The 26,724-nt window shown below is 49.2% G+C and overlaps 1 protein-coding gene across 4 annotated transcripts in view; it reads left to right on the forward strand.

The window, feature by feature from the left end:
- Positions 1-2,341: 2,341 nt before the first annotated feature.
- The window catches only part of IGF2BP1 (insulin like growth factor 2 mRNA binding protein 1), a gene marked incomplete at both ends in the record, with an annotated part of 38,015 nt that continues 13,632 nt past the window's right edge, over positions 2,342-26,724 (forward strand). For all 4 annotated transcript variants that reach the window (XM_082679299.1, XM_082679300.1, XM_082679301.1 and 1 more), the window contains 2 exons: positions 2,342-2,516; positions 3,703-3,763. In XM_082679299.1, the coding sequence (XP_082535425.1) occupies positions 2,342-2,516; positions 3,703-3,763 (236 nt within the window). The remainder of the gene's footprint in view (positions 2,517-3,702; positions 3,764-26,724) is intronic.

The following is a 26,724-nucleotide window of genomic DNA, read 5'->3' on the forward strand; positions in this document are numbered from 1 at the left end:
AGCCCTCCCCCACCTCCACCCCCAAGCCCCATTTCTTTTCAGCGCGCGGGGAAAACGGGGAGGGGGACAAAGGTGGAGCGTGCAGTTAACTCCTGACTTTTGAACGGTAGAAAATCTTCTGCCAGAAGGGCGGTGCGCCGAAGTCGGAATCGGCTCACTGACTCTGCAAACACAAAATAATAACAAGAAAAAAAAAAATCTAAGGCATTCATATCGGTGCAGCCAACACGTGTTGCGGAGTCGGCCCGGGCCGCAGGCGACTGAGACAATGGGGTCGGGGACCGGGAAAGGGAGAGTGACCCCCTTCCTCACCTGCCCTCGCAGCACGCGTGCCCGCGACAGAATTATTTCTCCCTCCCTTAGAACCCAGAGCAAAACCCCAGCTTCCGCCCAGTTCGAAGAGACTCTGGTATGACTGGGGGTCCACCCCCGCCCCTTTCCCTGGTTCGCTGGGTAAGGGGGCTCCAGGGTCCCCTGGCCGCGCTCTCCACCACCCGCTGGCGCCATCCCAGCCCCCGCCGCTAGAAACTCGTTGGCCTCGCTCGCCCCTCGGCCTGGGATCCCGGGTGCTCGTGGACCGCACGCCCGGCTCTGCGTAGCGTAGCCGGGACTCCGAAACGCGCGGCCAACTGCCCCCTCCCCCACCGCCGAGACGGGGTGCGACCGCCCACATCTCGCCCCTTGCCCAGTCGGGTCCGTCCCTCGGGTTCCCGGGGCTAGAAGATCCGGAACGAGTTGGTCAAAGGCGAGGGAAGGGACCAGGGCGGATCCGCTTCCCCCTCCCCAGGCGGGCGGGGGAGGGGCCGCCGCCCCCTCCTCCGAGCACAGCTCCCGCCCCTCGCTTCCCCGAGCGCCGAGCGGAAATTACCCCCTCCCCCTGCGGGTCTGACCTGGGGACGTGGGCGGGGCTTAGAGCTCGGCCCCCGGCCCTCGGCGCCTCTCCCGCCTTCCCGCCGGGATCCAAATCCCGCACCCCAAACAAAGTTCCGAGACCCGAACCCAGCGCCGGGAAAGCTGCCGTCGCTGTCGCGGGTGGGACGGGGGTAGGGTACTCCACCTGTCTGCCCCCGCGTCAGGGAGGGAGAAAGGGATCATTTAGATCTCCACCCTGTCACTCCCTGCCTGAGACCTCCCCCTTTGGTTAGCCCGGGTCCGCTCACGCGACCACTCCTCTTCCTTCTCTCCACCCCTCCCTCTCTCTCGGGGTCATCTTGGGCCGGATCCGCGCTTTCCCCCGGGACCACGAGACGTTATAGTTCAACAGCCGAACCCCCGGTATGAACCCCGGGGGAATCCCGAAACATGATTTCCTGTGGATCCCTGGTTTCCAGCCACGATCCCCCGTGTTTCCAGCTTCCCAGTCCCGCGCTCGCCGGGCCCCTCGATCCTGTATCCCCCGAGGCGAGGGATTCTCCTAGCGCTGGGGCTGGGAAGGCCGAGACCCCCCCCCCCACTTAAAGATGTAGGGGAATAGCGCTTTTCTTTTGAAATCATCGGCTCGCGCGACCCCCTCTTGAAGACCCCAAAGTCCTCGGCTTCTCTTTGTCTCTCTCGGCCGTCCCCCGCCTGTCAGTCGCTAGCAGTTAGCTGGGGTAGGGTGGGCAAACTCCCCCCACTCCCGGCCACTCGAATAAAAAATAACCGCACATTTTATCCAACCCATTAAGAGGTGGGAGATTCTGGGCCGGACCACTCTCCCCCCAGCTAGGGCCCGGGTAGGGGGATGGGTGGGGGGCGGGGCGCCTCCCTAGGGGCCAGATTCTTGCAAGGGGGAGGGGGCAAGTAGAGCTTCGGGAAAACAGCCCCCACCAGCCCAACTTACCCGGGGGGTGAGTTGAGAGGCACCCTCCCCCCCCCGGCCGGGAGTTTGGTGGGCTGGGCCAGGTTGGAGGGCCCAAGGGCCCAGAGGCGTCGGGGGTCTTCCCCTGCAGGGTGGGTGGGGGCTTTCACCACGTGGCTTCGCCTTTTTTTTTTTTTTTTTTTCCGCTCCATTTTTTTTTTTCAAGTCGATTTTATTTAGAGGCGGCGCCAGGGCGGCCGCGGAGAAACGTGACACACCAGCCCGCTTGGAGGGGTTTCGGACAGAAGGGAAGGAGCCGCGCCGCGTCGTCCGCCTCCCAGCGCGCCGCGGGCACTTCTCCCGGGCCTCCCCGAACTCTCCCGCGACCTCTGCGCGCCCTCCGGCCGCCTTCCCCTCCTCGGCTCCGGACAACTTCAGGGGTGGGGTGCAAAGAAAGTTTGCGTCTGCTGCCGCCGCCTCCCGCCTCGGCCTAGGAGGCTCGCCGCCCGCGCCCGCCCGCTCGGCCTTGCCCAGGACTGCGTCCTGCCCGAGACCGCCACCATGAACAAGCTGTACATCGGCAATCTCAACGAGAGCGTGACCCCCGCGGACTTGGAGAAAGTGTTTGCGGAGCACAAGATCTCCTACAGCGGCCAGTTCTTGGTCAAGTCCGGCTATGCCTTCGTGGACTGCCCCGACGAACACTGGGCGATGAAGGCCATCGAAACTTTCTCCGGTAAGAGTGCACCCACCTCCCCGGAAAAAGCACCGCGAAATGCCTAAACTACGGGGACCTGCTCCTCTTATTTCCTTGCCCGCCAACTCCTCTCTGCCCCCGGCCTGCGGGGCTTGGCCTCGGTACCGACTCCCATCCACCTTCTCCGACGCCCCCTGCGTCCCCTCGCTGGCCCCTCGCGCGGAAATATCCGTCTTTCCTCGCCCCTTCCTCTTAGCCCGAGATGAAGAGCTGGAGGCTTTAGTGAGGTGATTCTCCTAGCCCCCAACCGACGGGGCGGGAGCCCCTGTTGGCAGGAGTTGGGGGGGGCTCGCCACCGAGGCGAACTCAGTCTGGGCGCCCTACGTCAGTCCCTCGGTGTCCGAGGCTGGACGCCCCCACCCCGTGCGCACCCCCTCGCCTTCCTCCGCCGTAGGCCTTTCCGGGCTGGGAAGGGGTCCCCGCTCCGCTCCCGACCTCCAGGGTTTCCGTGGGGACGGCAGCCTTCGGGCCTGACCTGAGAGGAGCGGGGTCCCGCCTACCGCCCAGGGCCCGGGGCTTGAGCCATTTTGATTTGAAAGTGGGGCGTGAGCGGGGTGGCGCGGCGGCGGCGGCGGCGGCGGGTCGCCATGCTGCTTCCCGAGACGCCCAGGCTGGGCCGAGAGGAGCGCGCGGCGGCCGCCGGGGACCCTCCTCGCGGGGCCCAGCTCCGTTCCCCCGGACCTCGCCAACCGGCCGGCCCCGACAGGTGACCACCCCGCCGCCCGAAGCCCTTCTCCCTGGTTCGACAGGAAAATAAAGTTTCATTCTGCAGCCCCACCCCCACCCCCCCGCCACAGACTTTGGGAGAAACGGGGGAGCCCTTTCTCAGCCCCTTCTCCCCACATCTGGGAGCCGTAAAGGCAGCCGGCCCACACGGACGGACGCCCTCGTACCTCCCCCAGATCCGGCTCCCAGAGCCGTCCACTACTCGGCTACCTCAGTGAGAGAACAAAACAAAAATTCAGAAAACACGGTAATGAATTTAGAGAGTCCACCATTCCCCAGGCGACCTTTTCGCATCCGGCTGCGGAACCCACTACCTGGATTCCTAGGAAGATCTCAAATCCCAGTAACTCCTGAATTACTCTGATTTCTCCTTCCTTTTGCCGCCCCCCCGCCCCCGCCGTCCAAGCTCTCATGTTGTCTTTTTCAATTTAATCTTTAGGGAAAGTGGAGCTGCAAGGAAAACGCCTAGAGATTGAACACTCCGTCCCCAAAAAACAAAGGTAGGAAAGAGCTCTTCTCTGGGGAGGGGGTCAGCCTGGGGGCGCTGAGAGGCTGTGTTCAGGGGTCCATAGTGTCTCCAGTGGAAGAAACCAATTACTGGCCTTCCCACCCCCAACTCCGGATGTTGGGGGCAGGGAGGGAAGATTGGCTAAGATCTTGTAATGGGTGGTTTACAGCTTGTAAAAAAAAAAAAAAAAAGCTGAGGCTGGGGTGGGCTAGGAGATGTTACTTGGAGAAGTAAAAGCGAGAAAAATCAATAGAGGAGGAACCTTGTGGAGTTTGTTCATGGTGTGTGGGACCATTTTTGTGGGGAAGCTAAAAATCTTTAGAGAGTTGAGACTCATGGACATTCAGCAAGTTTCTAGCAGGACTGTTTTTCCCCCCCTTCCCTCACCATAATTCTTAAGTGGATTGGGAGGGGGTCCCCTTTGACTCCCTAGGGGAAGTGGAATGAATTCCTGCCACCCAAAGAATTCTGTGCTTTATTTATATTTCTGCAACAGGCAAAGACATTATTTTTTCACAGACACCTATCTCTAGTCCCTCCCATCACACATCCTCCCCTCCCAACTGGATTTTGCAAATATGCTTTGGCTGTACTATCCTTTCTGAGCCCCCCACCCCCACTCCTTCAGTCCATTGTTGCAAGGGGACCGACCATCTGGGGTGAGAGCTTTGTGTTCAGGCTGTGAGCTGGGGCTCTTTGGAGGGTCTAGAACTCCCTGGATGAATGGTGTGTGTGTGTGTGTGTGTGTGTGTGTGTGTGTGTGTGTGTGTGTGTGTGTGTGTGTGTGTGTGTGTGTGTGTGTGTGTGTGTGTGTGAGAGAGAGAGAGAGAGAGAGAGAGAGAGGGAGAGAGGGAGAGAGGGAGAGAGGGAGAGAAAGAGAGAGTGTGTTCCAATACCTTCCTATCCTCACTTCAGCAAAGGGGGTAACTCTTATCATGTTATCCCCAAAGCTGATTCATGGTTCAGATCTTTCATTGAACTCTGGCTGGGAAGTATAAGGGCAGTCTTTCTGCTTTCTCAGACCTGACTTTAAACATGTTGACAGTGCAGAGTTTTCTCTCATGTTGCAGCCCCCAGTAAGTCTTTGATCTTCTCCTCGCTTTCTCCCCTCATTTCAACTGGAAACTTGCTACATTTTAGAATAGTTCCTGGCCTTTTCTGGGTGGGAAGGTGGAGGTGGGTGGCTGTGTTTTTCTGAAGGCAGTTAAGAGAGTCTAGAAAGTTTAATGTGAGAAAAATCTGTTCCGTGGTTTAGCTTGAGATACTTAAGTAACTTGGAACTATTGTTTCTATAGATGATCAATATGGCTTGTAACTATGTTTATAGAGCTTGTGATGTAACCTCAAGTGCTTGAAATACTTTGTTATTGGAAAGGCAATTAGAGTTAGGAGTAAAGAGACAATAAAATCGGAAGAAAGAAAAAAAGTCTTATTTATTATTTGGAAGCATTTCCTGGAGATGGGAATGAGAGAGCTATGTACACTGACATCAGTAGATCTACTGAGAAGATAGTGGATATTTGACCTGAAAGCTAAGTGTTTGAAACATGTTGATGGACAATAACCAGAATAACTGGAATTCTGAAATATATGGAATTTTTTTCTTTTGCTCTAAAGGATGGTTTAAATTTTAAAGGGAATAAAGTGATAAGCAAGAAAATAGCAAAATGTGATGAAATGGAACGCAAAACATTTATATTTTAATTTTCATGGTGCACAGTGTTTATGGATCTTTTCCCCTAAGCCATCTGCTTGCTTTAAAGCCATTTTTAGGCTCCTTCTTGTTCCCTCCAAAATGTATTACTGAGGGCTCCTTTGAGTTGGGAAGGGGTGGGGTTTGTGAGGAGTGGGTACAAAATCTTCCCTTCCACACCCATATTCAATCTTTTGTGTATTCTCCCCCCCTTCCTGAAATAATTTTTGAGCACAAACATTGAGTCAGTTGTGTTTTTTTTTTTTTCTGAGTGGTGGTAAGGCATTTCATTTTTCTAGAATGAATCAATTTTTGAAGTTTTAGGATTTAAAAAAAGAAAGTTTGTTTTCATGAAGTCAGTTTGCTCTCTATCATTTTGTGTTCTTTGAGGAAGCATGTTGTGGTGTGTGTGTTTTTAGTCTGTCTGAAAGTATTTCTTCAGTTGGTTTGTTCCTGGGGTTTTCAGTCTCATGATGTATAGAACAGGAACTAGTTAATTAATTATGACTAATATATTTTAAGCAAAATGAACAATGGTGCATATATATATATATTTTGTGTATATATATTGTTTTTACTGTTTAAAATAGTACATCTTCTTGATGTACTCAGTTCCAAATGAATTATGACTTTTTAAACATTTCTAAGAGATTCATAAAAACCTGGCAACCTAAATGTTCCTCTTTTTTTTTTTTTTTAAGAGGGGGGTTATCAAGAAAATGATAAAATATTTTTTAGCAGTTAACTCTAACTGATTTTGAATTATTAATATATTTTGTTTTAGCCTTGTATCTATTTGCTAAATATAATTTATTCCTTTTTAAGAACTCAAGAGACTGAACTTTAAGTTGAAAAACTGAAAACATTAAGTTGAATTTTTAAAATGGGTGGCGTTAAATTTCTCTGAGATCACCTTCCCAAATACCCTCTTAGTCAGTGTTGGAATTTTGGTCAAGAGTTTCAGCTTATTGTTGAGAATTTGTATATATTCACTGTCAAGTATTAGGACAAAGGAGGAAAACCAAAAGCATTTTAAAGACAGTTGTGAAAAGGATTTGTATGTTTTTTTTGTTTGTTTGTTTTTAAGACACTTGAGTAGTTAAGGTAGAGGGGTATCATGTTAGTGAGGCTTGGGTATTTGGGGAGAAAATTCCTTAAAAGGGAATTAAATTTTTGTTTCATTTGCCACTGTGTGTGCCTTTTTCTAGAGGAATGTGGCCTAAAGATAGCATACCTCCTGTCCACTGGTGTCATCAAAATAAAAGTTGTTGCTGTTAAGAAAAGTAGTGAAGAGATGTACTGCGTTTCTCTAGGTGAAATGTGTTCAGGTGAAAGACTTTGATTTCCTTAGGCAGATTAATGGTTGTTGTCTCTGACTTAAAATGAGGTGGGCTAATAACACTTTCCCTTAAATTTCTAAATATCAAAAAGCACACAAAAATTGGTCTCCTAGCCCTATAAGTGTGAGAACTCTCAGAAGAGAAGTATTCAAACTTAATTCTGATTTTATGGTTTAATTTTCTAAAGTTAGTTGCTTTAAAAATCTCTGCAAAGGGATGTCTCGTAAGTGGCAAAAATATTTTTAAGTGATTTGCGGAGACTCTGAAGAAATAATTGGATCACTAAATGTTTTCAAAACAGACAAAAATTTTGCCTTCAGAAATGGGTTTGCCTTTAAGGAAAATTGTTCTTATGGGCTGAAAATTAATTATGGGGGTTGTTAAGAAACAAGGGAATGTCTTTAAAAAACAACTGTAAAGGAGGACAAGTACTAGGGTGGGAGTACTTGCAGGCACTTTTGCCTTAGTGGTTATGGTTGAAAGATACGTCTGACCAGATAATCAACTAGTAAGTTTAAAGTAGAAACGGTTTGTGACACTTTTAGTAAAAAGGTTTTCTTACTAATATCAAGTTTTTGAGTTTTAAATAAGTTGATTCTTAATTTTTCTGCGTTCTTTGGAGGAAAGGTGGAAATCAATTCACTTTACCCATTTTAATTTTCACCTAGAAAATAAATGTTTACAAATTCATAAATTAAGTTTTTTTCACTGCTAGAGAAATCTTTAACTTGTTATTTAGTGCTGAGTATTTCAAGGTGACTTTCCTAAAGACAGTGGTATATGATTATCCTTTGGAAGAGTTGTAGGTTTCCAGAACACTTTATTTTCTAACCCAAAGTAGAAAGATGAAATTTTACTCCAGTGGTTTCCCAGATGGAGAACTTTTGAGTAAAGAGGGGGAAGAATTGTAATTCCCATCACTAATTTATTCAAAGTATAGTTAGCTGTTTCAAATGTAAAGTTTTAATGGCATAGATTTTGCTGGAACAAGAGCAAAACATTCTTTCTTGTAATTACGTTTTAGAGACAAAATACATGACATTCCCATTGGAAGAATCTTGATTCAAAGGTCCAGAGCTTCTAATCTTTTTAAATTACCTTAATATATGTTATTTGAATCATATTTTATGTGTTTGGGTACTTTTAAGGCTTATTTTTTGAGCTTATTTATTCTATAATGTGTAACAGCCAGTTGACAAAGATACCATTGAGATTGGCTAGTGAGTATAAAATTTTAAAACATTAAAATTTTAGTTAAGTGAAAAGAGGGAGACCTAAGTGCTATTTGTGGAAGTCTAAGGGTTTTTGTGTTGAAGAGATATGTATTGGTTGTACCTGTGTTGGTTTTCGTGTGTGTGGGGGGGGTGGTAGTGTTGGTGATGTTGTTATTAGAATAAATGTATGAAGCAAAGGCGTTTGAAGAACAGACATTTTGCCAGCTGTTAGAATTTAAATTCAGTCTTGTTCGCTCCCCATCCTCTTAAAAGATTCTTAAAATGTGGCTAATGCCTTCCAGAAAGTGCAGCTTAGATTTTGGGATGGGAGTGTTTGGGAGAGAAAAGAGGAGGAGGAAAAAAGCAGCAGGGGAGACTGGAAAAATCAGACGAGTTAGTCCTGGGTTGGAAATTCCAGACGGGGAGAAAAAAAGAGAGAGAGAGAGGGAGAGAGAGGGAGAGAGAGAGAGAGAGAGAGAGGGAGAGAGACAGAGAGAGAGAGAGAGAGAGAGAGAGAGAGAGAGAGAGAGAGAGAGAGAGAGAGAGAGAGGAGAGAGAGGGAGAGGGAGAGGGAGGGAGATGGGGGTTGGGGTGGATTGCCCGCTTCCCTTTTAAAGAGGAGCGGCTAGAGGCGCACAGCGACCCACGGGAGGAGGGGGTCGCAGACACCAGGTTTGGAAGACGGGTGGTAGATTCAGACCAGGGCAAGGCGATTTTTGCTTTCGGAGTTGCCTGCCTTCCCTTCGCTTTTTCAAAAAACAGAGAAAGTCGCGGCGGCGCTGGAGGCGCTTCCTGGAGAGCCCGCGCCGGCCCCGCTGCCCTTCCCCGCCCGCCGCAGACCAAGCCCAGCCCCGGCCTCGCAATCTCTGCCCGCTCCGCGCAGGGGCCCTCGCCTGCCTTTGAACCAGCCCCTACCCGGGAACATCCGCAGGCCTGGGTCTCCGACGAGGGCTTCCTTTCCCAGGGTCCCGAGACCCCTGGCTGCGGCGCGCCGGCCCACAGCCTCGCATTCGTCCTGGGAGCCCCCAGATCCCAAACCTCGCCGCGGCTTCCCCAGCCTTCCCCACTGGGAGAGGTCCCAGGCCCCGCGGTGCAGACCTTCCAGCGCCCGCGCTGTCTCAAGCCCTTTACATTCTAAGGCAAAAGCTAAAGGCTGGAGGGTGATTGTGGAGTGAAGAGTCAGGGGAGGGAGGAAAAGAGCAGGTCAGGGGAAAGTAAGAGGATGGAGAGGTGGAGAGAAAATGGAAGTCCATGTTAACTGTTGCCCTCTCCCAGGAGCTGAGGCCCCTTGGCCATGGGGCATAGAACCTTGGAGAGTTAACAGCGTCGCATAATCTGTAATCTTCAGTAGATAGACTGTGTGTCCCCATGTTCCAAAGGCTGACTGAAACAATAACAAAGGGAGTAATAGTAACCAGAGGTTCTATGATGGGTTTTATTTATGTTGTAAAAGATTGACAACAGGTCTTCCATTTGGCCACTGGTGAGGCTTTGAAGATCTTTCTCAGGGTCTCAGTCAGTGTTTGACTCCATGTTAATGTCAAATTTGCATAATACCATTTCCACCTGGGCCCAGTCCACACCTTTTTAAATGTCTGTCAAAACAAATAAGAAAAGGTCTCTCCTCAAAAAACGTGGAATCAAAATGTATGCTTTTTTGGTTATTGATAAAAGTTTGATTTAGCTAGAAAATGATCAACCAGGAGAGTGCCGGTGACAACACAAACCGTTTCAAGGGCGCATCGCCAGCAGGGAGATGTCCAGTCCCCAGTTTGTTAACTGCATTCTAGTAGAAGAACTTGAGTTTGTTCAAAGGGGGCTCTGTACTTTTTAGTGGGTCCAAGGGGTCATCCTAGTATTGAACAAGCAGAGCCAGCTTTGTAAGACCTGCTTCTCCTTCGCAGCCAGTAGGTTTGCAATAGATAGTCATGGAATGAAGGAACAACAGGCTGGAACAAGCTTTCACCCTAAACGCAGACTGCTGAAATCAAACGTGTGTTGATAATGGGTAAATCACAGGAGAAAAGTAGGTCTGGACCTCATCATTTTAATATAGTTGGAGAAAACCTGATTGCGAAACACTGAAATGTAACTGTATACAGAACAAACACCACCAGAAATGCAGTCCTAGTGCAGAAGTCCAGGCTTCCAGGATTTGATGTTCTGGTCGTGTGGCAGAGAGCAGAGAGCATGGCGAGCCCACCAGTAAACTGCTTTTGTATGAAATACAGAGCAAGAAGCTGGATGAGTAAAAGAATTTTTGACTGGATTGTCCAGATATTTTCAACACCCCTAGGACAAGTCTGATTATTAGACAAGTGGCATTTTGGTGGCTAAAGGCGTATAAGTGACCCATCAGGATGGGTGGGAATTTTGGCCATAGTTTAGGGGGAAGGTTGTGGAGACAGGAGAAGTGGAGGATCTCTCTTCATTTTCTCTTTCCCTCTCCAATGTATCTGTTTTGTGGATTCCAGTCAGTTCTTTCACCGTTTCCTTAGGAAAAGTGGGTTAAGGAAGGCTTCAATTTTTATTCATTTTGCGTTAGTTTCAGTTAAAAAATTAGTCCTTCATCCAGATGTTTTGGCCACCTGAAATGGAAAATGTTAAGTCTAAGTGAGGTGTGATTGCATAGTTTAGTTGATTGGATATAGTTAGAATCTTTAAGAGGAGAAATCGGAGAATTTAGAAATTTTTAAAAAAATTGTCTTGTGTAAAGGTTGTTTGTGGAGTCTGAGTTCTTTGGCAACAGGAGCAGGGAGGACAGGAATCATTTTCAGAATTCTTGAGGCTCAAGGAGGGAGGAAGCTCTATTATTAGGTCAGAGTCTCATGACCTACCCTAGGTCCCTCACTCAGTCCTACAGGAGTGTGGAGGAAAGGTCTCTCCAGGAGAGCTCAGTGCTCAAAAACAAGAGTTTTGGAGTCAGGCAATGACCGGGAAACTGGAAAAGTTACTTAACCTCCTTGAGCCGTCATTGCCTTAACTGTAAGCTGGTGCTATTACACATTAGCTATTATTTGTTTCCCATGTGGACCTGTGCCTCCTGTCTTTGGACTGTGTGTAACAGCTTGGCCATATATCTAAGGCAACAGGTACGGTGTTCAGGTACACTTCTGTGAATATGGCGTGTAGTTTATGTGGAACGATGATGGATAGGCATATTGAGGGGGATTGGTGTGCAGGATGCTTTTGATCACCTGTGTGCTGAAAGGAAAGGCCACCTTTTGGGAGAAGGAGGTGAAGCTCATCAGGGCAACCCTCAAGAGCCCCTTACCACTGTCTCTTAACCATCCTCTTAGGAGAATGGAGCATACATTGCAACGTTGATGCCCTCAACCTGGGCCAGGTTCCTCGCTGAAATTTCACACTTTTGGTGCTCCTGTCAAAAGTGCATGTAGGGTAGGACTTTGATGAGAGGAGAACTATCCTAATTCTGCAGATGAGGTGTTGTAAGAATTCAGGATGAAGGGGACTGTGTAAGTCCTTTTGGGGGTCTGAGGAAGAAGAAATGGGCAGCTTCCCCTATCTGGTAGGAGATGGGCATGTTTGTCTTGAAGTTCCCTTCTTGCTTAAGCTAACAAAGTAGGCATTCAGGAGTTGGGGACCCTTGGATGCGGAGGAAGTGACTGCCATGGCTCCCCTTCCCGTGCCTCTTAGATAGCAAAGCCACAGTGGTCTCAGTTTCTCTACCTGGTCTGGAAACAGTCCCCAAAGGGGTGCTCAGGACCCACTTTGATGTCCACTTGCTTTTTTCAGCCCTCCCTGCCCCAAAGGTACAAACTCACAAACCCACAGACATATAGCCCCTTTCCACATCTCAGTCCAGGGAATGAAGGTTGAATCTTCTCTTAGTGGGGTGGGGAGAAGGGCTTCCAATCCGGATGTGGTTTTAGGCCATTTAACAGGCTTGTGACTTTATTCAGTTACTATAAAGGGTTTTACAATTAGTTTATGCGGAATGATGTGTGTTGCCTCTTTTCTGGAGTGGCATTTGGGATTGCTTGGGGCTTGTCACCTTTCCATCAGGTACTCTGAGGAGGAGAAAATGGGGGGAGAGAGGAACTGGAGTGGGGCTGTTGGGTGGAGTAAGCTTGGTGAGGCTATCTATTCAGAGTTAGACGTATTTATGCCACTTCCTCCTCCAGGTCTCTGAGTTGCTTGGGAGGAGAAGTCCAACTGTAATAGAGAGCAGTTGCTTTGGCAGGATTTGGAGACAGAACCCTAAATTAAAGGGCAAAGATGATCCTTCACAGACGTGGCTGTTGGTGGCTGCAGCCAGTGTGTTCTGAGCGAGGATGAGATGTAAATAGGATGTTGGCTGCGGAGACGGCAGGGTTAAGAAGAACAGTCTCTTCACTTTTCTAGAGTATCCACTCCAGCAACCTTTTATTTAATGTAGAAGGGAAAATCTAGCTGACTGAAGTTATTTTATATAGAGAGGTTTCCTCCCAACGTTTATTACCATTTGATTCAAAGCCGCTTCTGCTGACTTTTTAGAATAGAGTGGAGTGATATCTGTCCAGAATAAGCTGTGGGAGGCAAGAGGTGGAATAAAATGATCTTCACGAACCTCATAACCTCACAGATCTCTCGGATCATCTTTCTTTCACTTTCCCACCCTTGCCCCTGACCATCTTGAGTAGTTTCCTTTAAACTTTTTTTTTTTTTTGCGGGGGTGGGGGGCATGCCTTACAGCATGGGGGAGCTTAGTTCCCCGACCAGGGATCGAACCCCTGCCCCTTGCATTGGAAGTGCAGAGTTCTAACCACTGGACCGCCAGGGAATTCCCTACACTTCTAACTAGAAGAGGAATGATGCCTGTCTAGGCCTGAGTTCCTTTGTTCTCCTCTTCAGAACATCACATGGTCAGCCACTTTAGCCTGGGTGTGTGGGGCTCTTGCCAGTCAGTCATTAGCCATTTTTTGGAGATGGAGTGGGGTGTTAATTTTTAAAATATATATTTACAACTAAATCATTCAAGAAAATATTTAACATGGTATAGACATTTGATAGCTTGCATATTGCTCCAAAGCTTGGTACTTCTGATCATGCATTCATTCACACATGTATACGTGCACCCACTTATTTTTATCTATTCAGAGTCTACTATTTATTTATTTTTAATAAATGTATTTATTTATTTATTTTTGGCTGTGTTGGGTCTTTGTTGCTGCGGGCGGGCTTTCTCTAGTTGCAGCGAGTGGGGACTACTCTTTGTTGTGGTGCCCGGGCTTCTCATTGCGGTGGGCTCTCTTTTTGCGGAGCACGGGCTCTAGGCGCAAGGGCTTCAGTACTTGTGGCACGTGGGCTCAGTAGTTGTGGCGCACGGGCTTAGTTGCTCCGCGGCATGTGGGATCTTCCCTGACCAGGGCTCGAACCCGTGTCCCCTGTATTGGCAGGCGGATTCTTAACCACTGTGCCACCAGAGAAGCCCCAGAGTCTGCTACTGACATGCCCTCTGCCAGGTTATAGAAATATAATGAAGAACAAACAAAAGACCTTGGTCTTTACAGTGGAGATGGCAAAGAAGTACAATTTATCAGATCATTTTTCTCCAGGAGCTTTTAGGTTTCCACCTCTATCCTTTTTTCTTTTTTTATTCTTTATTTTGCTAAGCTGAATGTCACAGCCAAAAAATAACCCACCTAAATTTAAAATTAAATTTCTATATTAAAAATTAAAATTAATATGAAATAATTAAAATAATTTTACATAGTAAAATACACATAACATAAAATTTACCATTTTTAAGTGTACAGGTCGGGTGTATTAAGAACATTCACAGTGGTGTGCAACCATCCTCTCCGTTCGTCTCTAGAACTCTTTTCATCTTGCAAGACTGAAACTGTACCCAGTAAACAGTAACACCCCATTCCCGCCTCCCTCTGGCCATATTTAAAGATCACCAATTTTGTTTCTTACATGGTGGCCACCTCCTCATTCTGTATAAAATGGGGGTCTTTGCCTGACCCCTCTCCTGAATTAAACATTTGATTATTTATTGGGTTTTTATTTAGCATTATTGGGTCTCTTTCAGGGCAGGGAAGGGAGACATAGGGAGGAGGAGCTGCACAAAAGAGGTGCAAGATAAAATTCCTGCCCTCCAGTGTTTTCACTTTAGATCCAGGAAAAGCTGTGGGACAGCAGAGGCTAAGAGACTGCAATGAGAGGCACACAACCTCAGGAACTAACAGGAGGTAGGCTTTGAGTGAGCTTAAGCTGTGTTTTTGGAGGACAGGCAGAAAAAATAGGAGTGGATTCAGGAGAGCACTGTGGACAGGCAGGGAGATGTTTGTGGGAAGACCACTCTTCTGGAAGAGAGGGATGGCATCCTAGTGGGGAGAGGCCCCCAGGTAAGTATGGCAGATGTCCGTAATTTCCCTTATTGAGCATCTTCTTTTCTCTAGAGCTCTGTGTGACATGCTGTGGGTCAAAAGACGAGTTCCTTCTGCCATAATAGGGAGCACAGGGCTTCCCTGGTGGAGCAGTGGTTAAGAATCCGCCTGCCAATGCAGGGGACACGGGTTCGAGCCCTGGTCCGGGAAGATCCCACATGCCGTGGAGCACCTAGGCCTGTGGGCCACAACTACTGAGCCTGCGCCCTAGAGCCCGCGATTCACAACTACTGAGCCCACGTGCGGCAACTACTGAAGCCCTCTCACCTAGAGTTCGTGCTCTGCAACAGGAGAAGCCACCGCAATGAGGAGCTCATGCACCGCAACTAGAGAAAGCCCACGTGCAGCAACAAAGACCCAACGCAGCCAAAAACAAATAAATAAATATTTAAAAAATGCTTTAAAAAATAATAGGGAGCGTTTATTGAGTATCTATCTACTCAGAGCTAGGCACTGTTCCTTCATTGAATCCTAAGAACGCTGCAGGCATTAGTCTTCATTCCACAGAAGAAGAAGCTGGAACTCTGAGTGGTTATGGTAACTTAGCCAAGGTCATACCTTGAATACTGGTGCTGGGTTTCAAACCCAGGCCTTTCTGCCTTCAAGGCCGAGCTCTCTTAGAAGGTGGGAATAGCTGATCCTCTAACATTCAGAGAAGTTGAATGTTTTGCGGGGGAGAGCATAAGGCTAGCAAATAAAAACATGCCCAACATTAACTTCTCCCTGCTCTGAGCCTCCTTCCTCCGTAGGTGTTTCATACTCGTCTTGCATTATTTTTCCTCTCACCATTGCGATGTTCAGGCAATCTTGAATGGTTGAAGAAAACTAAGAACATTCTCCCCTTGTCTGGGCAGCTATCATGGGAGATGGGAATTCTGCTTTTAGTGAAAAACCACGGAAAGGGGGCTGAATGAAGTGGAGAAGGACTTGAGTGGTTTAGGATTCAGGCGTCAACCTGTTTGCCCTTCTGCCAGATGTGTGCACACTGTGGGATCTGGGGTCAGTATCTTCCTGGGCCTCGTGTCCTCATATGAAGCCTCCCCATCTCCATGAACCCCGCAAAAAAAAGCTGGTAGCTATTTTGAGTTCTAAGAGCTTCCATCCTTTGGCATTCCTCTAGGTGCCAGGGCTGGCGCTTTGGGCTAATTTTTTTTTTTTTCCCTTCCCCTTTCCTTTTGTTTGGGTTCAAACCTGGGGAAAATGAGAGGTTGGGGGGAAGGGCGCAGGGATCGAGTGGCTTCCCCTCCCATCCCCCCTCCTCCTAGCAGGAAGGGACAAAGAGTTGACCTTTGTTACAAGCCTGCAGAATCATAATTCATAGCTCATACATGCTTTTGAGGAGCGAGAACCCAGTTACCTTTCCCTGAGGAGCAGGAGCCGGCTTCATGGTGTGGTGACAGTGGCTGGCTAGTGTCACCTTGGGACTAGGCACTTAACCTCTCTGAGCTTCTTTTTGAATTGCAGAATGGAAATAAAAATATTCTCAACCTTCTGTGGTTTAGAGGCTCAAATCAACCTGTGTTCTAGGCTCATAGGAGAGTGTGGATTGTAAACCTTAAAGTACTGTGTAAACGTGAGTTATTAATAAGACTATCAGTAATTGATGACACCCCAAGAGGGCAGACAAAAGAAGGTCATTCGCATCCCCAGACAAATGCCCTACTCTGCATGGAGGTGTGACTCTTCGATTATAAATTTTCTGTAGCGGCTCCCAGAACGCCCTGGGAGAGGAGGGTCTTTTTTTCGAGGCCCGGAAGGCGTCTTGGTTCCGCGCCCCCAGCCCACCCCACTCCCAGGCCTCAGTTCCTGCCTTCTCAGTGGGAGGCCTCCCGCCCGGGTCCTGCCTCCTCCCACAGCCCAGCCGAGGTCTCCAAGGAATGCCGCCTCCCGGGCCATTTTCTCCCCTTCTGCTTCTGCGGCCCCACTTCCAGCCCCCTCCCAGCCCCCTGCCCCCAGCCGGTTCCCACTTAAATGCTTGCAGGCCTGTTCGCAGGCGGGAAGCCCCCTCCCCCACAGGACCACCTCAGTCAGCCCTGACCACGGGGAGGTCGGGTCTGGATTTACTAAAGGACCCCGGAGGGGGAGCCTGCCCCTCGCTGGCTGCCTGGCTCACTGATGGGGTCGGGTTTCGGCCGGTGGCTCTGGAGAGAGAGAGACAAAGGGCAAAGTCCTGGTCCCCACCCCCACCCGGCAGCCCCCGGCGCGTGTCCCCTCCCCCTCCGGGCCCTGCGCGCGTAGCCCAGGGCCCCCTGGGCCGGGTGGGACGGGCTGGGGAGAGTCGGGACGCCGAGGGGGTTCTGGCGGCAGAACGTTCTAGACCGCCGGGCCCCGCAGGAGAGGGGGCCCCCGGGGACATCCTCTGTCCCCCTCCTTGTGCTCTGCCGACTCGGCCCACCCAGCGGCCGGGGTGCGGGGCCGAGCGTTCAGCTTCCCCTGGGTGAGGTGAGAGGGGCTGGGGGAAGGGGCCGGCCCACGTGGGGCACAGGCCCGGCGACGCCAGCCCGGCCGCTCAGCTGCTCGGCCCTTCTCAATTGCCCGTTCATGAGGACTCCCCTCCTCCCCCCCAGCTGCTGCCAGCCCTCCCCCACTCTCAGCTGCTGCCGCCCTTCCCCGGCACCTCTTTCTCAATTGCCCTGCCCGCGCCTGCTTTCCGCCGGCCTCCTGAAAGGCCGTGTTCGCCGTCCCTTGGGCTGTTAGAGACCTTGCCCCTGCTCCCCCCAGGATGGATGAGAACCGTCTCGAATGGTGCTGTCGTGACGCCCTGGCAGAGTCTGGGGCTGGGGAGAAAGACCTCTACAGAGAGGGCATTTTGCTCCCGCACAAGCGAGGGCAGAACTCAGGGTAGGTGTCCATGTCAGAACAGTTATTCTGATGAAGACCTACACGCTGGAAAGAAACAAACAGCAGCTTCCTGAAGTTTTCGGCCACCAACAGGTCTGTGTTGGCCGCCGTGGAGAGGAGACAAGGCTTCGGTGAGGTTGTTAAACCTCCTGTTGGAGGGTCACAGCAGAGCGCCTTTCCGCTAGGAGGGTGAATTCGTATTTTTCAGCGTATGCTGACATGCATTCTCATCCTTTAGCCGGAACACTAACAATTCCAAGAAGTACCCAAACTCCACTAAGGTCTTTCTCAGTGCAAATTGTGAGTTGCAGAAAACTGATTTCTCTTGAGTCTGGTCTAGTATTCTTTTCTTTGCTTCTCTGCCTCCAAATCCTAGCCTGGAGCTGTGCTTCCAAGCTTGCCGGTCCCTCCTGAGGAGAGAGCCTCTCCACCTTGCTCCATTTCCGAGGCATGCCCCGCAGGGCTTTCCTCCGGGTGTCAGCTCCACCCTCAGCCAGGTCTCTGGGCCCCAGAGTGCCAGACCTTTTGTCTCTTAAGCTTTCTGGAGAGATGCTGACATCTCCACTGGGGGGTGAGCTAAACCAACGTCTCTAGTGAGGCTGGGGCAGGAAGTGGTCTTTCTAGGCTCCCTCCACCTTACCCTCTGTCAGAGCAAATTAACACCCGCGCCGCTGCCCCACCCCCCACCCCCCCAAGAAGATCCTGGAAATGCTTCCCACTGCTAGCCAGAGAAGGCAGGTGAGCAGTGTCCCCAGTGGTTAATTTCTTATCCACACCATCGCTGCCTGCACCAACAGGGTTGCACTGCTTACACTGGGTCACCTCTCCTGTTTGTCTCCATGCATTAGGTTGAATCTGATGGCTTCATCACACCTCGCACTTCACACTGTGTAGGGCTCAGGAGGCCAGCTCTGGCTCTAGGAGCCCCTCAGGTGAAAGAGCACGGTTCTAGGCAGAGAGAGCACGGTGGAGGGAGGGAGTGGCAGTTGGCCCAGGCCGACTTGGAATTTGACTGGAAAGAGCTCCACTGTCTCAGCTTCTGTTTTGGCTTCCTCTGGCACTGCCTAGATGGGCAAGAAAAAAACCCGTGAGCTCTCTCTAGTCAAACGGTGTATTTCCGAGATGAGTGAATTGAGCAAAGGATTTATTCCTCTTCTGCTTGCTTTCCAACATCGGGTGGCGCCTCCCACCGGCCTCTCACCTTTGCAGCCCTGCCTATCCCAAACCAACGTGAAATTTTTCAAGACAGAATTTTTGGTGACTACACTTTTTCCCTGCTAACAAATCTCTCTGACAGTCATCCAGCCGTATTATAGTACAGTTAGCTCTTCTGCAAGTTAAATCCTGTGCCCAAATTGGAGCCGCATGCAGTAAAAGCCAGTTGGCATGCACTTAGCCATACAGGATATGGGCATTTTTCCTGCTGCTGACATCGGGGCTATACAACTTCTGCTGTGTTAACACTTCTTGTCAGAGAGAAAGGAGCGAAGTTTGGTGAGATGAGCATAAACCAGCCTGGGAGGAGGCTGGTATAAGCTCATCATAAACCAGGTAGGACTAGAGCTCAGCATAAACCAGCTGAGTTCCAGTCCTGCCTCAGAGTTGCCAAGTCTCTTTCCTTTTCCTGAGCCTCAGTTTCTCCATCTGTGAAACGAAGCTGACTATTTAAGACCCTGTCAGACCTCGGTGTATGAATCTTATTTCCTCAATGTAGGAATCTGATTTTCTTCAATTGGAACTTCCGATTGCCAGGTTCATGGGGTGTGTGTGTCCTTGGTCATGTAAGAGGCCTAGTGAATCCCCCTCTTCTTCCCTGACTCCAGGTAGGCCAAGAGCACATTAAACACAGTACAAGAGCCTGCCAGAGAGGGAATGTCATCCATCCCAGAGTTTCTCCCCGAGATTTGCTTTTCCCTCCTATCCTCAGAATTAGTTCAGGAGCACGTGTGGGACAGTGTGTGTGCGCCTCATACCTTTAAAAGACCATGTTCATGGGACCACAGATGCATTCCAGTGGTGTCCCTGCTTTCCAGCTCCTCCCCCCGATACTTTGACCCCTTGGTGGTGGCATCTGCCCTGCTTGGTCCTGCACCTTCCAGTAGGTCAGTGTTTTCCTTTCCAGCCCCTACCTTGCTGGTCAACCCACCCGACTGCCTGCCTGTCTGGCTGCCCTGCCTCTGGATCAGCCTGGCACGGAGCCCTGGGCATTGGGCCAGCTCCTCCTCCCCTCCCCAGCCTGGCCCGCTTTCTCAGCTACTGCCATGCTTGGAGCGTGCCAGGTCCGCCCCCTTCAGAAGCTTTCCTAGACAATTATTTTTTTCTCCACCTCTCTACTCTACAGGGATAAGGAGGCAGGGTGGGGAGGAAGGACTAGGTCAGTGGTGATCTTATGGAAAGGGCAGAGGTTGGCACATTAGGACATCTTTTATGTGTGATTTCCAGCTGGGGGAAAAAAACTGGGATGGGAGCCAGCTTTGGGGGGGGGGCGGTGCTCATTCTCCGGTGTCAGCCGCATGGGACTCTTGTTGAGGAGTCAACAAGATCACCCACTTCTTTTCTTTGGCCGCACTGCGTAGCACCCGGAACTTCCCCGACCTGGGATCGAACCCACACCCCCTGCAGTGGAAGCATGGAATCTTAACCACTGGACCACCAGGGAAGTCCCAGGATCACCCACTTCCGAAAGGGTACTGTGGCCAGCCCACCTCCCCAACCCACTTAACCTTGTCTGTTCTCTTCTCCCATCCCAAACCAAACTGAGGGGAATTCCCTGGCAGTCCTGTGGTTAGGACTCCTCGCCTGCACTGAAGGGGCATGGGTTCGATCCCTGGTCGGGTAACTAAGATCCTGCAAGCCCCGCAACATGGCCAAACAGAACAACACAAAACAACAACAACAACAACAAAAAAACCAAACTGGGGTCCCCTGCCGGACTGTAAACTCCTGAGAGCAGGAGCCTTACCTGGCTTCTTCATCCCTCCATGCTGTGTACTGCAGCGTAGTGCCTTGCACTGTCCAGTAGAAATGTGAGGCAAGCCACGTGTGTAAATCTTCTAATAGCCACATTAGAAGAGAAAAAAGTGAAATTAATGTAGAAGATTAATTCAAAATTACTTTTAAAGTTAATTCAAAAGATTATTAGTTCAATATGGAATCAATATAAACGATTAATGAGATCGTTTACTTTTGGGGGGGCTACTAAGTCTCAGGAACCCAGTGTGTATTTTATTTTACTGTTAGAGCCTGTCCCAATTCATATGCTAAATTTTCATTGGAAACAGTTGATCTGTATTTAGAGTTCATAAAATATACAGAAGAAAAAGTTACATTATACAAACATTTTAATTTTAAGAAAAAATTCAGTTGCTGCTTTGAAGTGCTCAGTAGTTTACACGTGACTAGACTAATGGCTACTGTAGTGTGGACAACACAGGCCCAGTGCCTAGTAGGTGGCAAGAAAATCTGGAATGATTCCACGTCAGCTGGACACCAGAAACCTTGGGGAAGTGGTGGTGACCTTCTTGACTGCCGATCAGAATGGAAAGAGCATGGTGTTACTGCAAGTTTGAAAAATCCTAGTTGCTCACTCTTAAAATTGCCAGGTAATAACCCCAACTCCATCCCCAGTCAAGCTTAGCTTTCTAATTGCCTTGGGCTAGTTTCTTCCCACACTTTCGAGGAGATGTCTGCAGGCTGGAGTGAATTTTGCATTTTTCTGGTGGAGAGTGTTCTTAGCTTTTATCTTATTTCCTAATGGGAACCTAGTCTCCAGGAAAAAAAAAGGGGGTTAAGAACCACTTAGGCAGACCATTAAGGCACAGGAAATCACTCTAATGAAGAAAGTGTATCACTGTAGGTGGACAGGGTTGATCTCTGTCTGGGGACACAAGATCCAGTAAAAAGGACTAATCCTAATCCTTTGGTCCCTGATGTGAGAGAAACTGAGGTCTAGGGAGTTGAAGGCCTAACTTGCCCTAGAGCAAGCAGACTGCTAGTCAGAGAATCACGGCCCGGGGGAGGGGTGGAGGTAAAGGGTCTAATCTGGAGATCCTGGTTTAATCCTAGTTCTCTGGAGAGATGAAAGTCCAGGTTTGACTCTGATAGTGGCCTCTGGGGGTTGAGGCCCCAAGCCTGAAAAGATTTCCAAAACCTACTATTGCCTCTGTCCTCACAACTGGTCTGCCCCACCCTGGTTTAAAGGAACGCTTCCCTCTCGGGCAGGGTGAGGCCCACGAGCATGTTCAAGACAGCACGCTACCCTCTGGGAATGGGGGTGGAAAGAGGAAGGAGCTGGTTTGCAAAGGTTTAGAAAAAGAAGACTCCCTGGGGCAGTTTTTAGCTGTCCTCCGGAAGACCTGAAGACTGTTTCCAGGGTGCATTCCGTCCAGGTGTGCATTCTGTCATATGGGGACCCCCCCTTCTGAAAAGTGTCCCATCTATGCATCTGTTTCGCTCTCCGCTGGACCTGAGGCCCGTTCTCCCTGCCCTCAGCCGGCTCCTCACCAGGGCCTGGATTCTTGCTAATAAAAATAAAAGAGGAAAAGCTCATTGGCTTAGACCCATTCATTTTGAATCTGTGATGACTTTAAAATTGGGTGAGCTAGAATTATCTTTTTATTTTTATTTATTTATTTTTACTGGAGTATGGTTGCTTTACAATGTCGTGTTAGTCTCCACTGCACAACAAAACGAATCAGCCACACACACACAGATATCCCCTCCCTTTTGGACTTCCCTCCCACCTAGGCGACCACAGTGCATTAGGTAGAGTTCCCTGTCCTATAAAGTATGTTCCCATCAGTTGTCCAGTTTATACATAGTGTGAATAATATATACGTGTCAATCCCAGTCTCCCAGTTCCTCCCACCCCACCCCTTTCCCCCATGGTATCCATACATTTGTTCTCTACGTCTGTGTCTCTGTTTCTGCTTTGCAGATAAGATCATCTATACCATTTTTCCAGATTCCACATATATGCGTTGATATACGATATTTGCTTTTCTCTTTCTGACTTCACTCTGTATGACACTCTAGGTCCATCCACGTCTCTACAAATGACCCAATTCCATTCCTCTTCATGGCTTAGTAATATTCCATTGTATATAAGTACCACATCTTCTCAGAATTATCTTTTTATTTAAAGTTTTTTGTTATGGAAAAAAAAACTTTGAAATATGGAAAGGATAATTAAATAATTCCACCATGTACTCATCACCTAGCTTTAAAAATGACCAAATCGTATCCAATCTGTATTAATTTTCCCCCTAATTACTTTAAAGCAAGTCCTAGACATGACATTTTATCTGTAACTATTTCAGTATGTATTTCTAGAAATCAGTATGATTTTATTTTATTTTTATTTTTTTGGCCGTGCCGCACGGCTTGTGGGATCTTAGTTCCCTGACCAGGGATTGAACCTGCGCCCTCGTCAATGAGAGCGCAGAGTCCTAACCGCTAGACTGCCAGGGAATTACCTGATTTTAAAATATTAACAATATTATCAAATGTCTAGTCAGTGTTCAATAAGCACAGAATCACTTTTCCACTAACAATGGAAGTATGCGTCTTAAGGAGTTATAGGTGGGATGTTTCGACTTATTGGAGAGCAGCACCCACTCAGCAGGCCCGCTCTTCACTCTGTTGTGTGAACTCTTGAGTATTTTAAACTCGTTCTCAAGCGAAAACCTGAATATATTTTGGCGAAGGCTTTTGTTTCCTTTCTGCCATTGTCAAGGCAGCTCAGGGGACTGTGCAAAGAGCCTGGAACCAGACAGTCTTTGGGTTCAAATACTGCCTCTGGCTCTTAGAACCTGTGTGACTTGGCAGATACCCAAGCCCTCAATCTCAGGACCCCAGTCTGTAAAGTGGAGCCGTGGTTATCGTGCTCATGGGTAGTGGGAGGCTTATAGGAGGCGCTGAACCTGAGCCTGGCATCTGGTAAGCACTCCTCACATGTTAGCTTCTTCCTTAATGAACTGTTTTCCTTCCCATTCAGTCTAAGTCAATGACATTTCTCTGAAAAGGTGAAAAGGACGAGAGCTTCCTGCCCAGGGAGCACTCCCAGCCATCCTTCCGGGTGCCTCTAGCTCCTGTGCTTCCTGAATCTCTTGTTTTCCTACTTAACTCCTTACGACGCTGCTGCCCAGATTCTCTCTCCCTCCGTTCTCTCCTGGAATCTCCCCTGGGCTTGAATGGTCACTCGGTCCCTGTGGCCCTGGTGTCCCCTGCTTGTCCCCAGCAACATTAGAAAGGAGCATCCCTTGTGATTGCTCTGTATCTGGGGAGCTGCCCCAGGACCTGGTAACTGCCCTGCTGGTCGGGGCAGGCAGAGAGGGTAAGAAGCCTCCGGGTATCAGCCCCTGGGGAAATCATTTGACTGGCGCAACCATTGCCTTCATTGCCAGGGGCTGGAGGCTTCATTCTTTCACTCAACGGGTTTATCAGCTCCAGGGTGGGTGGCGGCTCCTGAACCTCCGGGAGTTCCCTTGCTTTTCTAAACAACGGGTGCTAGAGTTGAGGGTCCTGCGCACAGTGCAGCGCCCTATTGCCTGTAGGGCGAAGGCTCCCCTGGAGCCTGGTGGAAGCCCATCCTCAGGAGTGCTGGAGTGGGGCCCTTCGGTTGTCACGGGAGGTGGAAGCGCGGGGGCTCTCTCTAGGCTGTGGTATCTCCCGCTATTTCCCCACCAGTGCAGAAGCCTAACCATTTCACTATCACAGGTAGTGGCTCCTGGGGACTGGGACTGAGCACCACGGCCTGGCAGGCACACCCCCGCCCCCGCAGCCCGCCTGCTTTAAGCCCTCACAAAAGCCCTGTCAGCTTTCCACAGGAAAGTAAGGTACTGAGCAAAGAAGTAAGCAGTTAGGGTCTCTTAGCTTCCATGCTGATCCCCCAAGCCCTCAGCACACTGCCCCGGCCCAGTATGAGCTAGGCATCCAGAAATACCTGTAGGGCGAGTGAGTTACCCATGGGCTCCTGGAAGGGAGTACCGGGTCCAGTTCTCAGCATGGTCACATGTGCTTTGGGCCAGAAAGAAATTAGGTAGCACCACACTTCACACAAACCAGGCCAACGGCTTAAAAGACAAAGGTTCTTCTTGGTCTCTGTGTGTTTGTCAGGGTTGCTTAAAAGACAAAGGTTCTTCTTGGTCTCTGTGTGTGTGTCAGGGTTGGGGGCTTTGCCGGCCAGGTTTGCAGGCCTCAAGGGGCCTGGCATGGGTTCCCAGGATTGGGTGTGTGTGCCCTGGAGGGGTGGGTGAGTCCCTGCCTGTTGGGGGTGGGGGAGGGTTGCCAGGATGTCTTTTCTTCCATTGGTTGGGTGTCCCTGCCCTCCTCCCCCTCCTGGAACATTCCAGACATTCCAGACTGCCATTGCTTTCAGGATATGGATTAACATCCCAAACTGAGATTTGATTTCACCTCCCCATCCCCTCCCAATTCCTCCCTACCCTGAAGAGGAAGCCCTTAAAACTGGGAGTTTGAAGTAGGAAGAGGGTATTTTTGACCCTTGACCTGAGATTAGAGTAATCTATAGGACTATCTTGAAAGAGGGCTCTTCAAACTGAACTTTTGCAGGGGACTGCTTTAAGCTCTTACTGATTTGAACTCCAGGCAGGCACCGCCCATCTCCTTGCAGTCCTTCCAGAAGCCTCTGCTTGAGGGAGGTCCTCCCTCAGCTTAGGTAACCCCCCCCCCCCCCCCGGTCACTAGCATTAAGGTAGATCAGTATTCTCAATCTTCCGACGGTATAATCATCTCTTCAGCTCACCAAGAGTTTGATTTTCCTCATGGGAGGGCCCCTGCGTTTTCTTTGCCCATTTCATCACGAAATGTGTTGTGTATGGGTAATCCTGTACGCCATGTCATGCAGATGCCATGAGGCTCCTCCCTCTTGGCCAGTGAATTGGATCCCAAGAAGCTGGCCCGGTGTGGGAGCCGAGGACCTGGAACGGGACTTGTTTCTGACCCTTGTTCTTTTGTCCTCCTATAATCTAACCTCCTTAGATCAGGTTCATGAACCAGCCAAAGTAGAAAACCGTGGACATAGATTCTCCAACACTTATGCTACATTTCCACTTCCCTTAAGTTATTTTAACCCGGGAAAAGATTTCATTGACAAAGACTTTCTACCCTCAAAGCGGCAGAGCTAGTAGGGATCTTAAAGACCCTTCTGCTTCCATTTTATATCTCAAGATACTTGGTCACAGGGATGAAATGAGTGACCTGGCTGAGGACAGAGCCAAGATCAAAAACATTTACAGTTAGAGCTTAGCATCCCTTCCCTTGCTCTCGTGTGTTTTGAGTACCCCTTCCCCCTAGCTTGGCAAGAACTGCCTTGGGCCCTGTTGCATGTCAGCCAGGAATACGGGGGCCTGAAGCTCGAGTGGCTTAGTCAGAACAGCCAATCAGGGGCAGTTTAAGGGCTAGAACTGTATTTTCTTGCTTCCTAGTTTCATTTTCCCTCGTGCCACTAGAATTTTGTTGGACCATGTCCCTGAACTAAGAGTTTGTGATCAAGGATATGCAAAGACATAAGTGACCATTGACCAATGCAGATCAAGTCAGTTGAAATGTTTTAAGCCCAGGGATTAGGGCATTGATTTGGGTGGTGAGCAGTTAATCACCGTGGGAGTCAACCTTGAACCTGAAAGCCTTCCTCAGGGAAAATTACGTTTTTAAGAAGTATTGGAAAGATGGAAAGGAGAAACCGTAGTAAACTGGGAGGAGGGAAGGGGTTGGTCCTAATGCTGGGTTGCGTGTGTGTTAATTACTCCGCCTTAGCGTCCACACATGTGTCTGTTATTACATTTTAAGTACTTACTCCAAGCCCTTTGCTAAGCTCTTGATAATATTATCTGACATTACTTTATACCTCCCTGTGAATAGGTATTATCCCTGTTTCACAAAGGAGAAAATTGAGCCTCAAAGAAGTTAAATAACCTTTTAAAGATCAGTGCTGTTAAGTGGAGCACAGGTTTAAATCCATATCTGTACCGAGAAAGAGCCGAGCTGCTGCCAATTATCCCGCTGTAATTTGTTTGCATATATGTTTCCCCTAATAAATTGTGAGCACCTTGAGGCCAGGTACTTTGTCTGTTTGGCTTATCATTGTGTCCCCAGCATGCAGAACAAAGTCCAGCATGGAGTAGACACCGATTGAAAAGGTATCAGGTTAATGATTCGTGTAATAATTCACACAGCTAGCTCTGTATTCCTAGATCCTGAAACACGGTGGGTGGTAATAGATGGTTGCTGAGTAAGAGAACTGGTGAGGAGAACCTAGGAGAGACAAAGCAGATGTGACTGGTATGTGGAGGGGGGAAACTATGTTATCCCAGTGCTTAGGGCATCTGATTTTGGCTTTCCTATCTGTGGTAGCACTCTATTTTGCTTTCTAAAACGCAGCGAAATAAATCTCCATTCCCAAAGGTTGTCGTTCTCAGACTCTTAAGTCTTTGGTGTTGAGCAGAAGT

This window comes from Grampus griseus, assembly GCF_964374135.1.
Source record: "Grampus griseus genome assembly, chromosome: 20".
Taxonomy (NCBI): Eukaryota; Metazoa; Chordata; class Mammalia; order Artiodactyla; family Delphinidae; genus Grampus; species Grampus griseus.